This window comes from Penicillium odoratum (genome assembly GCF_028828045.1).
Source record: "Penicillium odoratum strain IBT 22623 chromosome Unknown utg000005l_segment0_segment0, whole genome shotgun sequence".
Taxonomy (NCBI): Eukaryota; Fungi; Ascomycota; class Eurotiomycetes; order Eurotiales; family Aspergillaceae; genus Penicillium; species Penicillium odoratum.
Window position 1 is genome coordinate 12,092 of NW_026643147.1, and position 14,864 is coordinate 26,955.

Below are 14,864 nucleotides of genomic sequence, written 5' to 3' on the forward strand. Positions count from 1 at the left end.
ATACGGTCATGAAGCATCTCTTCGGTGAGGAAGGGGTGCGGAAGTGCGATATCCTGGCTATCCAAGAGCCTGAGATATTCAATTGGATGGAACCCGAGATGGGCGTCCATTCGCAGACACTTGGTGGCCGGTTTCATACACTTCTCCGGCCTACACCCACAGCCGTCCGCGAGGAAGCAGCACGCACGCAGCCCCGTGTCTGCTTCTTCGTATCGAAAGGGATCAACCCGAAATCGTGGTCGATCAGACACCACAGCAGAGACGCCAGCACGCTGACCGTGGAAACCGGGGCCGGCCAGCTGCATGTGCATAATATATATCTTCCGGGGAAGTTCAACGACCCAGAGCGTACGCAGGAGGTGAAAGAAGGTCTAGCCGCGCTCTGTGTAGCCCTACGCGGCTACCACAGTGGGCAGCATGTCGTGGTTGGTGATTTCAACCTCCACCACCCGCTGTGGTCGACGATCCAGCAGGCCCAGCTGCCGGACGACGACGCAGACGACCTGATTCGCATAATGGGTGATTTTGGCCTAGATCTACTCACAGAGAAAGGCACAGTCACATTCGAAGGGCCTGTCTATGGCAATATTGTGCGTAGCACGATCGATTTAACGTGGACCGCGGCGTCTCTCGCGGACCGTGTGATTCGCTGCACTCCATGCCGCCAGTGGTGGTACGGAGCCGACCACGTGCCGATTCTCACTGAATTCGACGTCCGTACCTCGCCAGCAGGGGTTAGAGAGCGCCAGGACTGGCGGGCCACGGACTGGGAGGCCTGGTGTAAGGCCCTTGAGAGATATATCACGAAGCAAGGGTGGAGCATATCGGGTCCTGGCTGGGTGCTCGATACAGCTGAGAAAGTGGACGAAGCTGTGAAACGGGTGATGGACGCTGTATCAGCGGCATCCAAAGATACTGTCCCCGTACGGAAGATCCACCCCGGACGCTCATATCCCACGTATACGCCTGCACTCGCCCCGCTGAAGCAGCAGGTGCGTCGGGCACGCCGCACATGGCAAAGTAGCCATAACGAAGAGGATCATGAAGCTTTTCGGCAGCTGCGGCATCAGCTCGGCCGAGAAAGCAAGAAGATGGGCCGTCAGGCACACAGAGAGAGAGTGGAGGAAGCCACTACGTCTATCGACGGATTTTGGCGGTTAGCAAAGTGGGCAAGGTCGCGGGGGGTCCCCCGGTCTTCACATACCCCCACACTCCGCGTTGGCGAACGTGAATTTACCACAACGGACGAGAAAGCAGCGTGCTTCCGCACAGCACTTTTCCCACCGGCCCCTACCGCAGATCTCTCCGATATCGACGGATATACGTACCCGGACGCCGTGCCGATGCCAACTACCGTTTCCCCAGCAGAAGTCGAACACGCCATCCGCAGGGCAACCCCGTACAACGCCCCGGGCCCCTCTAGCATACCGAATGCTGTGTGGAAGCACGGGTTGGACGTACCAGGATTCTCCACCTTTATCACGGCCATCTTCAACGCCTGCATTATCCTAGGCTACTGCCCACGGGCGTTCAGAGATAGTATAACAGTCGTGATCCGGAAGCCAGGCAAGCCAGATTACACTAATCCGAACGCATGGCGGCCGATCTCGCTGTTAGAAACCCTCGGAAAGGCACTCGAATCGATTATCGCTACACGCCTATCATACCTTGCAGAGGAGTATGGCCTACTGCCAGAAACGCATATCGGAGGGCGTGGCGGCCGTTCCTGTGACCATGCTATCCACATGCTGCTCGAAGCAGTATACGACGCATGGAGAAAGGACCGGCGGGTCGCTTCGCTTCTCACGTTAGACGGTAGCGGGGCCTTTGATAACGTCTCGCATATACGACTGATCCACTGTCTACGGAAGCGACGCATCCCGGAGATTATCACAAACTGGCTGATCAGCTTCTTATCAAATCGAAGCACGACCCTCTTACTGCAAGAAGGACGCTGTGCAAACGAACCGGTTGCTACCGGGATCCCACAAGGTTCACCACTATCACCAATTTTGTATCTTTTCTACAACTCAGACCTGATCGACGATATCCACGCAGCTGCTCCCGGCCGGGTGCTAGTGACGGGATATATCGACGATATCTGCATCCTTGTGTGGGGCGTTTCCCCTACTCGCAATTGTCAATTTCTCTCCGAACTACACGCTGTTGCTGAGACGTGGGCGAAACGGCACGCATCTAAGTTCTCTCCATCAAAATATGGTCTTATTCACTTTTGGAAGAGGGGTGCTGGCGCGCTGCCCCCGTACGGCGTCCATCCGCAGCAGACACCCGCCCTTACGGGCTCTGTCACGATTCAGGGCGTCGAAATCAAGCCGGTGGCGTCCCTCCGCTATCTCGGGGTCATTCTTAACGAAAACCTCACAGCCCGTGACCACCTACTCCGCTGCCGCAAACGAGCTGCAGTACTGACCGCGGCCCTCCGTTCTATTGCTGGCATGACCTGGGGGGTCACGACGCTCCACCTGCGTCGCATGTGGACGGCTGTGCTGTTTCCACAGATTAGCTTTGGCTGTTCTACGTGGTACACGAAGGGGGCCTACCAGGCGAAGACGACAGAGAATGAGGTGAACCGCGCTCTCGAATCCATGCAGTATCAAGCCCTTTACCGTATCGCCGGCGCGTTTCGTACGACGTCCCGGGCTGCGCTACAGATCCTTCTCTATGTCCTACCAGCGCCAATCGCGACTCAACGGCTAGCAGAACTCACATGTCTCCGTATTCATACCCACCCACTCCGCACTATCTTCCGCAGACGTACGCCAGTCGATAGGGCAACGCTACGGCTATACTGCCAAGACAGCCACCGCAATCTCGGACCTATCCAGAAAGCTATGACTACCCCGCTGCAGCGCCTTGAGAAGCATCTCCAAGACCGTGGAATCGACGTGCACGACCTTGAGCTGATCAAGCCGTACGCAGTGGCCCCGTGGTGGCAGCCGCCAAAAGTGCAGATCGCCGCAAGCAAAGACACAGCAATCGCGCAGCATAACGAAATCCTTAGGGCCGCTGGGCCCTACGGGCCTAACACCGCAATAGCTTATACCGACGGTAGCAAGCTCGATAACCCAGCAGGCGTAGGGGCTGCTGCCCTCACCTCCGTGGGGAGAGAGGTGGCGGTGCTACACCCCACAGATTCGATCTACGTGGCAGAACTCCACGGAATCAAGCTCGCACTCCGTCGATTCGACACGGAGATAAGCTTTCGACAGACGTGCGAGGGCTTCCGCGCAGAAACAGATACTACCGATACTACCGATACCACCGCTACTGCTACGATCTTCACAGACAGCCAGGCTGCGATTCTCGCTTTCGCACGCCCGCGGCGAAGCTCAGGCCAGTACGTGCTACGAGAAATCGCGGAGCTACTGGACCGAGTACAGCCTGTATGGCAGGTCCGCATCAACTGGCTACCCGGACATGTCGGGGTAGCCGGCAACGAGCGGGTCGACCAGATGGCCAAAGAAGCAGCCGAATCCACAGCCACGCCTACGACGACACCACTACTCCTTACCGCAGCCAAAGCCACCTTACGTGAGCAAACGTTAGAGGCGTGGACACGCGAGTGGACGACCTCCGCCCACGGTGAATACGTCCGAGACCTCTTTCCAGAGCCCACAAAAGCAGTATTTCAGCTCCATGAGCCACTCCGCAGACCCACTAGCGCTGCACTTATCCAGATGCAAGCAGGTAAGCTGGCCCTACCAGCATATCTGTCAACCATCTCCGCCTGGCGGGACGAAAGGGTAGCTCGGGCACTCGAGAACGGGGTGCCGGACCTAGACCCGTCGGCCTGCCACCACTGCGAGCGTGGTAAGATGGACACGAAGCACGTGCTGCTGACCTGTCCCCGCTTTGCTACGCTCCGCGCCAATACCCTTGGTATCGACCGCCCCCCGGGCGTATGGACGTCCTGGCTCACTGAGCCAGAGCGCGCACCTAAAGCAGCTTCCTTCATACTAGCCACACGCCTTCTCGGCCAATTCCGCCACCTACCAGAGACATACCACACCATAGCAGCCGCGTAGCGGCCACTCATTCCTTGGAGTGCCCACGGGCCTCCAGAAACCACCGATCCACTAATCTCCTAGGCCCTTCGGGCGCCTAGGGGCCACTGCGTTATTCGAAGACGGAGGGATAACACACGATCGAACACCATGGGAGATGCTTGCGGGGACGTCTCAGGCCTGCGCACGGTCAGCTGATCACTTTGCTTCTACCAGCGTTAGCGGTATGTGAGTACGGGTAAGGTTAAACTGCGAGACACGATCTGGCGAGCGAAGACGGGCGCGTTGAAGGGGTGCAAGTGAAGGAGAGAGGTTGAGCGTACGCGGAGAAGGGGCGTGCCGAGGTTTTGGTGTTTGCACTGTTTGGCTATTTTGGTCTTGGCGGACCTGTTTGCACTATTTGCCTTCCTTCCCCCCCCCCCCCCCCCACCCACCCTATCCGCCTACCAAATAGCCTACAGTTGCATCCGATTAGCGTTATTACCACTTGGTGATATAGTTGTTCCGGCTATCCTATAGTGCCCTACTGGCAAATCGGGCCAAAAGCCTGACAGATCCATGAATGAATACAAAAAAAAAAAAAAAAAAAAAAAAGCCCTAACCCGCGGTCGGCACCCCATCAAAAAAACTCCCTGATTTCCAACCCCTGTTTTAACCATTTCCACTGCTTCGAATGATCTGAATTTCGGTTTGACCATGAAATAGAGGCTGGCGAAAAACATATCAAAATCTGAGCCCCGTCCGAGTCCAGAATGTAAATCCATCCTTATCTTGAAATAATATTCCATCGTACCCCGACCCACTTTTTTCCCCCCATACTAAAGAAGTCCACCCTAATTCCATCGTAGTAGAATGGAATTACCCCCATGGGTTAGAGTAGATCACATACCAGGGGAACAGCGATGAAGTTGATAAGGCTAACATTTTGCGCTGGCCAAGACCAAGGTGGGGATTGTAACATCTCTCAGAGAGTTAGCAGGAGACTTTCGCATCAACTTCCCGTTTGATGATACCTTACCGACGAGTAGTAGTTGCACATTGCACTGTAACCTCCAAAAAATACTGTCTGGCAGGCGCCCATCCTGAAAAAAATGAGATATGTATTTAGCGTGAATGTACAGAGGGTTCTGATTTTACCTACCACCAGACAGCGGGAGAGGACACTGCGCTGAGCAAAATACCGAGGTTGTGTGAGAGTGTAGTTCGGGCTTCTAGCTGATCCTTCCCAGTGGCAAGAGGACTAAAGTGAAGGTGGCTTAGTTGAGACTCCTTATGTAGCGCTGCCGCAAAGATCTGATGTTCCTCGACAGACATGGGGATCGCAAGGTTGTCGGGATCCCTCGCATAGCTAATGAATTAGAAGACTCTATTTTGTGTTATTTTCGAGAACTTACTTCAGCTCAGGCATCGTCAGCCAAAAAATAATGAGACAAATTCCGCTCAAGATAGAGTAAATGGCAAATGCCCTGGTAGCATCAGCTGCAGTCAACCTAACGAACAGAAGTCAAGACCCCATACCAACTCATGCCAACCAGAGTTGCCACTCCATATTATTACAATCAGCGAGTTTCCAATCTTTGCTAGATAGTTGACTGACCATATGAGCTTGCAATGTTCAAAAGAAGTTGCAATGTCTGGAGATGTATCTTGTTAACTGCTACTCATATATACATATCGGATTTGAGATGATACATACCCCTCCGACGCTATTTATTAGCGCCAGGAACAAACCTCTCTCGTGACTGTACTAGGTAAGTTTTGTTCAATCTAAAGGGGAGCTTTCAATCTATGACCTACACGAATACCGTCTTCTCAAGGAGATAAAATTGTACTTCAAAAGTCATTAGCATGTTAAACTGCAGGCATAAAGCGCTATAGGCATTCTCACATGCATCCGTTGGCGCTGTAGCAATTCCGTTAAGGATGCGAGAAACCAACAGAGCAGTATATGTGGTCGATGCTGCAGCGAGGATGTTTGATATCACGAAGATCAGCATCGCAACAAGGAATGTAGGTCGAGTGCCAAACATTCCTGCAGAGATAAAGAGTAAGATATCAGCTGGCGCGATTAGAGGCCCGTTGATGGTGAAAAGAAGATTGATATTCGAAGTAGACTCCGCCGGGAATCTTTCTTGGATCTGTGGCAGGAAACTAGCTGAAAAATCTAATGTTATATTCAGATATCACATGGAGCAGAGGATATGGAAGCACAAACCAAAAAATGACTGGGAGCTTAGTGCAACTCCAGACCAGACACTGAGAGCTACTAAAAAGACCCATTTCTTCCAAAGAAGCATGTTTAGGGGGTCTTCCAAGGCATTAGACGGACGTGGCGAAATCAACACTTTGCCCGATGCATCATAGATCTAGTTTAGTTTAGCAAAATAGTCGTTAATCAGAAATATGCTGGTTGTTTACCCGCGAACTATGCTTGGTAATCTCGCCTATCTCACTCTCCACCATACAAAGCTCCGCATCAACTTCATTCTCCTGCTTCTCAGGGGCTTCGGGTTTCTTGTGCATGTTTAGGGCGTTCATAACCAAATGGAGGTGCACAAATGTGCTGCTATTATTGAGGTATATTTCTTCAGCTTCAAGGAGAATAGCTAAGAGCTCATTGGACTCAGTCTCGGTTGAAGGTATCTCACCGAACGGTGGGAATCGTTCTCGTTTTATGTTAACGGGTCCTTTTTCTTTTGCTGCTCTTGTTTTGCCAATCGTATTTTCAGGGAGACCCTACATCAGTTTGATTACATTTTGAGTACTTGATTTCTTGAAGAGAAGGATTGATTCGCCCAAGATAGTGATTACAGGGATGTATTGAAAAGATGGACCTTCTAGGCCTTGACCGGCATCGTGCCGGTCTGTGTCTTGGAGCTGCCGGGGCTATAGATGCCTCGACCAGTGAGAATCTCCATGCAAGGTTGAAATTTCGAAAAAAAAATATATCTGGCAGCCTTAGGAGGCCAATAGGAATGGCGAAAACATGCTCAAGGGATACATCCCACTCCCTTTTTGTCAGACCGGGAACGTATCTGCCGGTTGACCCTGGTAGAAATTCTCAACGCTTTTATTCAAATGTCCACTTTCAGTTAGAAGAAAATCCAGTTCGATACCTTTTTATTGCGTTATCTTGAGAAACACATTTGAATTAAAACATTATTTCAGAAGAACCAGTGTTGATATCTCTGAATTGGAAGGAGAAGTCAACATTTAAAGCATGCACCCTCAGATGGATGGCTAATTGTAGAACGCCATAGGGAGCAACGGCGGGAGGGATGATTGGCCCAAGAACAAGAAGCAGGGTCGAAGTGCTTATCTCGGGAAAATTTAGCCGTCGACCGCAGGGTCCAAGTGCTTATCTCGGCTGTCGACCGGTCCGGTCTAGATAGCTCCAAAATAGTTACAAAGCAATGCAGATAGTGTATGAGTTTAAAATGACAGGATCTAGGTGGGTTCGCTATCTTGAGGCGTAGTTTTGTACCGGACCGGGCCTGGTAACACCAACATCTAGGGTCCAGGTGGACCCGCAAGCTGACACTGCGGAAAACTCAAGATACTTTTAATAGTTAGCGAGAAGGCTAAACAAGAATGCTACCAGCTGTTAATGGATTCCCGGTATTCTTATCATTCCCACAGTTGATACCATTAGCCAAAGGTCAATACATACCCCTTCGGCAGAGCGTTCGGCATTTGCATAGAGTAGGTGGAATCAAAAACTCTTTAAATACCAGCTCTCAAACCAACATAACACATAAAAGGAAGATATCTTTTCTCACAGATTACTATACCTCTCATTATGGCTAGTGATAACTCAGACGTCCTACGGATTGCGGTTATTGGGGTTGGTCTTGCGGGGGGTGCAGTTGGCGCCTTTTTGCAATCGTACGTCAAAACCCCTTTGCTCAGATAAGAGCCATTCTCCTGTATATCATCAATATTTTGATGGGGCAACGGCTGATATATAAAAAGTGTTCCGGGTGTTGATGTTCAACTCTATGAGCGATCGACAGTTCATCGACATGTCGGGGCGTATGTTGCCATACTGCTGTTTACCCAGGGATCAACATCACTAAAACATACTTAAAGGTGGATCGGAGTAACGGCCGCGGGACAAGTCCTCCTTGAAGAGATATGCGGAGAAGATGCCGTGGATTCGATTTGCTCTCGAACATTCTCGGAGCCTGAGATTCGAGACTGGAAGTCTGGAATTGCCTTGAAGCCAAAATCCCTCCTACCCGAAGGAGTGTCACGAAACTGACAAGGAGTATCTGGAAGTTCTCTCATGTGACCTCAGCTGACCTTGCCGAGAGAGTGCGGGGTATAAAGCCCATCTCTCTCTTAGTACCTACGATTCCTTCAAGAATCAGTTTTGATACAAATCTGATTACTGCTTTTTTACAACCCATCTATTCTCCCTCTATCTTATCCATAAACCCTAACAATTCTGATTCTTCTTTGATATGATAGAGAAAGAAAGATGGTGCGTACTACTCGCAGTAACCCACAACCTTCGGTGGACCCGGTGGAGCTAGCGCCGACCGTGGATCCAACCCCGATCGACTCCACCACGGAACCACCTCGAGACGATGACGATTCGGACCTCGAACCGCTCGCTTCCATAGGCGAATCCCTGAGTGACCCCACAATTAGAGAACTTAGGGAGAAAGAGAAGAACATGCTCATGACCGCCCGTCTCCTTAAGCGAATTGAAGAGCTAGAGAAACAAGTCCAAAAACATACTTCGAAACGCCCCCGAGAAGGAACCGATTCGGACTCGGACCGAAGTGGACACGTCCATAAAAAGGATCTGAAGCTACCGGACTTGAAAAAACCTTTCACTCTTCACTTCAGCCTACAACAGCAGCAGGAATGGTTCAAAAATCACGAACAGATATTCCGTGCTGCCCCACGGCAATTCAAGACCGAAGATGCCCAGATTATCGCTGCTTCTTTCAATATGGACGAAGACTGTCGACAACGGTGGTTTACACACATCGAAGAACTTGATGAGGATGAAGCCCGATACGCTACCCATACGTGGACGTATTTCAAGGAATGGACAGATGAGCTTATTGCCAATATGTCCACTGGCATTATCGATTATCAAGATCGATTCGAAGAAGCAAAGCAGCGCCCAACCCAGACACCTATCGAATTCCACCAGTATCTACTAAGTTTAGAACGCTTCTTCGAGAAGCCTTCCGAGCAGCGTCGTGCTCAGATCTACTACTCAAAGCTTCAACGAAACCTCAAAGATGCAATCATTATTGCCCGGGCAGGCCAGTTGCCTGAAACCCTTAAGGATATGGTTGCAGAAGCGAATCGCCACTGGACCATCATCCAAAACAAGGTGAAACCCCAAGGGCATACACCAAAAGAAAACCCAAAAAGGGCACAGAATAGCAATTCCACCATAAATACGGAAGCACCTACCCCAGTGAAGAGAGGCCGAGGTAACTTCCGAGGAAGACCCCGTCAAGCTCCAAGGGGGATTCCTAGAAGAAACGCTACTGAATCACCTAAGGACTCTACAAACACACACCCCGCTCACTGGATTTGGAAGCTGAATCCCAAGACCCAGCAGAAGGAGTGCATCAACTGTTCGAGTCCTGACCACTATGGCAACAGCCCAGAGTGCAAGAAAAATCCTGCAAACGCTGTAAAAGCGCAATCGGCTAAGGCGGGAAAAGTGTGAGGGTCGAGCAGGATGGCCAGCCGTCTTCGACCCAATCCTTACCCCAACTTGGCACAGCAACTCGATTATTCATCCCGATTCGGCTACGAAACGGCACCGAGACCCATGCGGATCTCGATACTGGAGCCGAAGTCGACCTAGTTAGCTACGAATTTGCAAAAAGTCAGCATCTGCAGCAAGCCAAGACAACAGAACCCTTGATCCGTGCTATCGGGGACGTCCTTGTACCCACATATGGAGTATGGAGGGTTCCCCTCAGTATTAAAGATTCAAGGGGTACTACTAAAACCTTCGAGAGAGTATGTGTCGCTGTCGATAGGGACCCGAGACCTCAAGGAAGCCCTGTTTTATTATCCATGACCACTCTCTGTGACCTGAAGATACACTTATCACCTGCGAATCGTATGTGGTGGTTCGAAACCTCAGTATCGTCCACTATTATCGAAACGCCTTGGAGATTCGCCAAAAAGTGCAGAAATGAAGTATGTGTCTTCGCTGTGGTCAAGTTACCCGAAGAGGTGTATAAACCCGAAAACGAGGACGATTCAGGGGTGGATCCGCAAGGGTTACCACCTGAATTGGAGGAGTTTCGGGACGTTTTCGAGAACGTGAAATCGAAGACGTTACCCCCTTTTAAGAACTCTGACCACTCCATTGAGTTAACACCTGGAGCAACACCTCCTTTTGGACCAATTTACCCACTTTCGCAAACAGAATTGGCGGAATTACGTCGATACCTAGACGAAAATCTCCAAAATGGTCGAATCCGACCCTCAAAGAGCCCCGCTGGCGCTCCAATCCTCTTCGTACCTAAAAAGGACGGAGGATTAAGGTTATGCGTTGATTACCGAGGACTCAATCGAGTTTCGGTTAAAAATCGTTACCCTTTACCCTTGATTTCGGAGATCCTCGACCGATTATCTGGCGCTACTCACTTTTCAAAAGTCGATGTGCAGGATGCGTACTATCGGATCCGAATCAAGGAAGGCGACGAATGGAAGACAGCTTTTCGTACACGGTACGGCCACTTCGAGTATACGGTTATGCCTTTTGGGCTAACTAACGCTCCTGCTACCTTTCAGTCGTATATCCATACTGCTTTGCATGGACTTCTTGATATCATCTGTATCGCCTATTTAGACGATATTCTCATCTTCTCGAAATCGAGAGATGAGCACACGGAGCATATAAAGCAAGTGCTTATACGTCTCCGAGATGCACAATTATACGCAAAAGTGTCAAAATGCACCTTCTACCAATCAGAAGTCGATTTCCTCGGGTTCATTATTGGACAAGGGGGTATATCTATGGATCCTCAGCGGATTTCCGCTATCGAATCGTGGGAGGTCCCTAAGACCTACCATGATATCCAAGTGTTCCTTGGATTTTGCAACTTTTACCGACGCTTTATCAAGAACTACTCTTTGATAGCGCTGCCACTTACTGATCTCCTCAAGGGGAGTAAAAATGGGAAAAAACCTGGATCCGTGCAGCTAAGCGAGCCCGAATTACGTGCGTTTCGTACACTAATCGGATCTTTTAGGGAAGCACCTCTCCTTCGATATTTTGATCCTTCAAGGAGGATTCGATTGGAGACGGATGCCTCGAATCTCGGCATGTCCGGAATTCTTTCCCAGCCAGACGATCATGACGTCTGGCACCCAGTGGCCTTTTGGTCGCGGAAGTTTACCGGAGCGGAGTTGAATTATTCGACTCCGGATCAGGAGCTTTTCGCCATCGTTCAGTCTTTTAAAAGCTGGCGACATTATCTAGAGGGTAGCCAGTATACCATCGAGGTGCTTACAGATCACTACAACCTGCAAACTTTTATGAAGCAACCCAGGTTGAACGGTAGACAGGCGCGATGGTGTATGGTGCTTACCCCCTTTGATATTGAGATTCGACATCGCTCGGGCAAATCCAACCCGGCAGATGGTCTATCTCGGCAGCCGAATTCAGAAAAGCCTGATTCAGTTAGCCTTCTTTCTATGATCCGAAGCAAATTCGCTAAGGTTCAGTTTCTTCAACGGGTCGCTCCCGAAACCCAATCAAGCGTGGACGTAGAGGGCCCGCTTAGCAGGCGAGATGCTGCTGAAACAGTGGATTGGTCTGTTTGGGAATCGTTAAGTTCTGCTTATTCTATTTCCCAAAGCGCATGTGTTTATGCTGCTCAGAACGAAAATGTTCTATCATCAAGTCCAAATTCGGATTTGAAGGCCCTTATTGCGAAGGCCCAGGGTGACGATCCTGAGACCAAGATGCGAAAGGATGCCGTTTTAGGAGAGATTCCTAACCGGATCGGGTGGGAGATTGATGCTGAAGGCCTTTTAAGGTATCGTAAGCGGCTCTTTATCCCTGATGGGGTTGTTCGTCAGAAGGTTCTTGAACTCTATCATGACGACCCCCACTCCGGACACTTCGGTCGAAATCGTACTGAAGAGCTTTTAAAGCGGAAATTCCATTGGTCAAAGATGAATCGAGATGTTATCGATTATGTCTCGTCATGCCCCGTGTGTCAAGGTGTAAAGGCCCTAAGGCATAAGCCTTATGGAGCACTTCAACCCTTACCACAGCCAAAAAGGCCATGGGCTGAGATCTCCATGGATTTCATCACAGGTTTTCCCCCTGTCCTTTACAAAAACGAGCGTGTTGATGCTATTTTAGTCATTGTCGATAGGTTTACGAAATACTGCATTTTCTTACCCGTCACGACTACGATTACCGCCGGAGAACTTGCCGAACTCGTCTACGAACATGTCGATTTGAAGTACGGATCCCCAGAGGGTATTGTCTCCGATCGAGGAAGCCTCTTTACCAGCAAATTTTGGTCGAGATTGTGCTATCATTCCCTCGTTAAGCTTCGGTTATCAACCGCTTATCACCCTCAAACTGATGGTCAAACCGAGCGTATGAATCAAACGCTCGAATACTATCTCCGCTGTTTTGTGGACCACTCGCAGCTTACGTGGCCAAATCTACTTCGAACCGCCCAGTTTGCGTGTAATAATGCCGTTAACGCGACTACCGGAGTATCACCGTTCATGGCGCTTATGGGGTATAGCCCTGAAATGCGTCTTCACCCTGATCTTGACGTCGAAGACAAAGACGCACCCTCAGCTCGAGACCGAATCCAAAAGCTCGCAGACCTCCGTAAATCGACAGAGGAAAGCTGGCGAAAGGCGAACGAATCAATGACGAAACACTATAACCAGAAGCACAAACCTATGGAGTTTAAGGTCGGCGATATGGTCAAATTGGCCGCCAAAAACCTCAAATTGAACCTTCTCTCCAAGAAGCTCAGCCCGAAATTCGTCGGGCCCTTTAAGGTCCTCGCCAAGGTTGGCAAACAGGCATACCGCCTTGGATTACCCGTCAAATACGAACGTTTACATAACGTCTTCCCGGTCACACTACTCGAACCTTGGTATGCCCGAGACGGCACCGAATCACCTTCGTTACCTGATCTACACGATGATGACGAATGGGAAATCGAGGAGCTTCGAGATGAAAAGATCATTGATAACGATATACACTTCCTAGTGAAGTGGAAAGGCTGGCCCTCGGAATACAACCAATGGGTCGCCGAAGACGATATGAACGCAAAACAGCTTATCACCAAATTCAGAAAGTCATCTAAGAAGAAGAAGTAAAACTTCACTTCTTTCTTCACTCACTTCTTCACCTATCCCTTTACTTACTTCTCCACTTATCCTTCACTATCCAACCTCGACTATATATACCGGTCGGGGCGACCGCCAATCGAGGGGGGATGCGTTGGACAACAAAGAAAATCAACAAAAATTTAAAAAAAAAAAAAAAAACTGGATTCGAAACACAAAGGACATTCAGGCCGAATCCTAGGGCCTTAGCACAAATCCAAAAGTGCCTAGGCCCTGGGCTTCGAAGAAATAACCAAGACGAAGAAGATTTTGTGATCTTCTTCGAGGAAAGCGAGGTACAGAATCCGTTTCTGCTACATCACCTCGAAACCTAGCCGAATCCCTTCCGAATCAATACTCACAATAATACTCGGAAGCCTTATTACGGATAGTATCAGCGACTGCAGCGGTCATCTCGCCAGTTGCGAGACCCGCATTTGCAACATCCTGGAAGTAACTCCATATAGCAGTATTCCAAACCATATACCCATCCTCGTCAGGTTCAAGACGACAAAGGGTGTTCGGAAAGGTCACAGGACGAGCAATACGATCCTGCTGAACCCGAGCTTTATCACGACTGATCCGCTGATATTCCCACCAGGGTTCGCCTTCCCACTTCTTCGCGGAATCAAGGCCATTTTCCACACAATGGGCAGTAATCGTTTTCCGAAGGGCAGCGAGGAGATTCACCGACGCTTCGTGGGCTTCATCAGAAGATTCGGGTCCCCATGTGATCGCCGCGGGACCAGAGCCAACTACACCAACTGGAGCAGTAAGACCTGTACTCGGTGCTGCGCTGCCAGGGACAGAATTATCGACCCACTCGAGGATCTCAAAGAGAACCCATGATTCGTACAACATGCCGATTGGGACCTAGAAGTGAAGCAACCCCGAATTAGCTCCGAATCAGTACTGAATTGAGGATACTCACCACATGGCAAACCGCGTTCTTACCATTACAACCATCGCAATTCTGTGAAGCAACCGTACCCCAAGTACACTCTATATCCACCCGGGATCCGTCACCTGCGACAAAGGCTGTACCAGCCCGGCCAAAGCAGCCGATACAAGCAGTATACGACGCCCGGGTAGGTGATGCCCGAGGTGTCCTGTCACTTGGCAAGGGCATTAGTCCTGAAGATGAAGAAGATGACGATTCTGCTGGGAACAATGGTGGATAATAGGAGAGGAGCGAGGGTAATTCCTTACCTTTTCTATCTCTGCCCTGTCGGATATTCCCAGTAGAACAAAGACAAACCGCTCCTACTGTCAACAAAGGTTAAACTGAGGCTGAAACCTCAATATCAAAGAATCTCTCATTTGAGAATTTTACGCAGATTGCGTGATCGAAACCCCTTTGTTTTGCAGGCGACAGATGGTCGTATCGCCCTGCTTTCTTTGTGAAAACTGATGCGTGTTCTTTTCTACAAACACTTTCCTGTCAACTCTCGGTTCTGTCTTTGGTTCTGTATTTAGCAATTA

The 14,864-nt window shown here is 50.0% G+C and overlaps 2 protein-coding genes across 2 annotated transcripts; one reads left to right on the plus strand and one right to left on the minus strand.

The window, feature by feature from the left end:
• Positions 1 to 8: 8 nt before the first annotated feature.
• N7520_005521 (reverse transcriptase) lies at positions 9 to 3,450 on the plus strand (the record flags this gene model as incomplete). Its single annotated transcript, XM_057139455.1, has 4 exons — positions 9 to 613; positions 901 to 992; positions 1,948 to 3,358; positions 3,402 to 3,450. The coding sequence occupies 4 exons, from the start codon at positions 9 to 11 to the stop codon at positions 3,448 to 3,450; spliced, it is 2,157 nt and encodes a 718-aa protein (XP_056993461.1).
• A 1,393-nt stretch (positions 3,451 to 4,843) lies between these two features.
• N7520_005522 (MFS transporter) lies at positions 4,844 to 6,548 on the minus strand (the record flags this gene model as incomplete). Its single annotated transcript, XM_057139456.1, has 12 exons — positions 4,844 to 4,858; positions 4,915 to 4,986; positions 5,044 to 5,107; positions 5,167 to 5,373; positions 5,420 to 5,491; positions 5,544 to 5,568; positions 5,623 to 5,659; positions 5,722 to 5,767; positions 5,823 to 5,856; positions 5,914 to 6,180; positions 6,241 to 6,391; positions 6,444 to 6,548. The coding sequence occupies 12 exons, from the start codon at positions 6,546 to 6,548 to the stop codon at positions 4,844 to 4,846; spliced, it is 1,095 nt and encodes a 364-aa protein (XP_056993462.1).
• Positions 6,549 to 14,864: the final 8,316 nt, after the last annotated feature.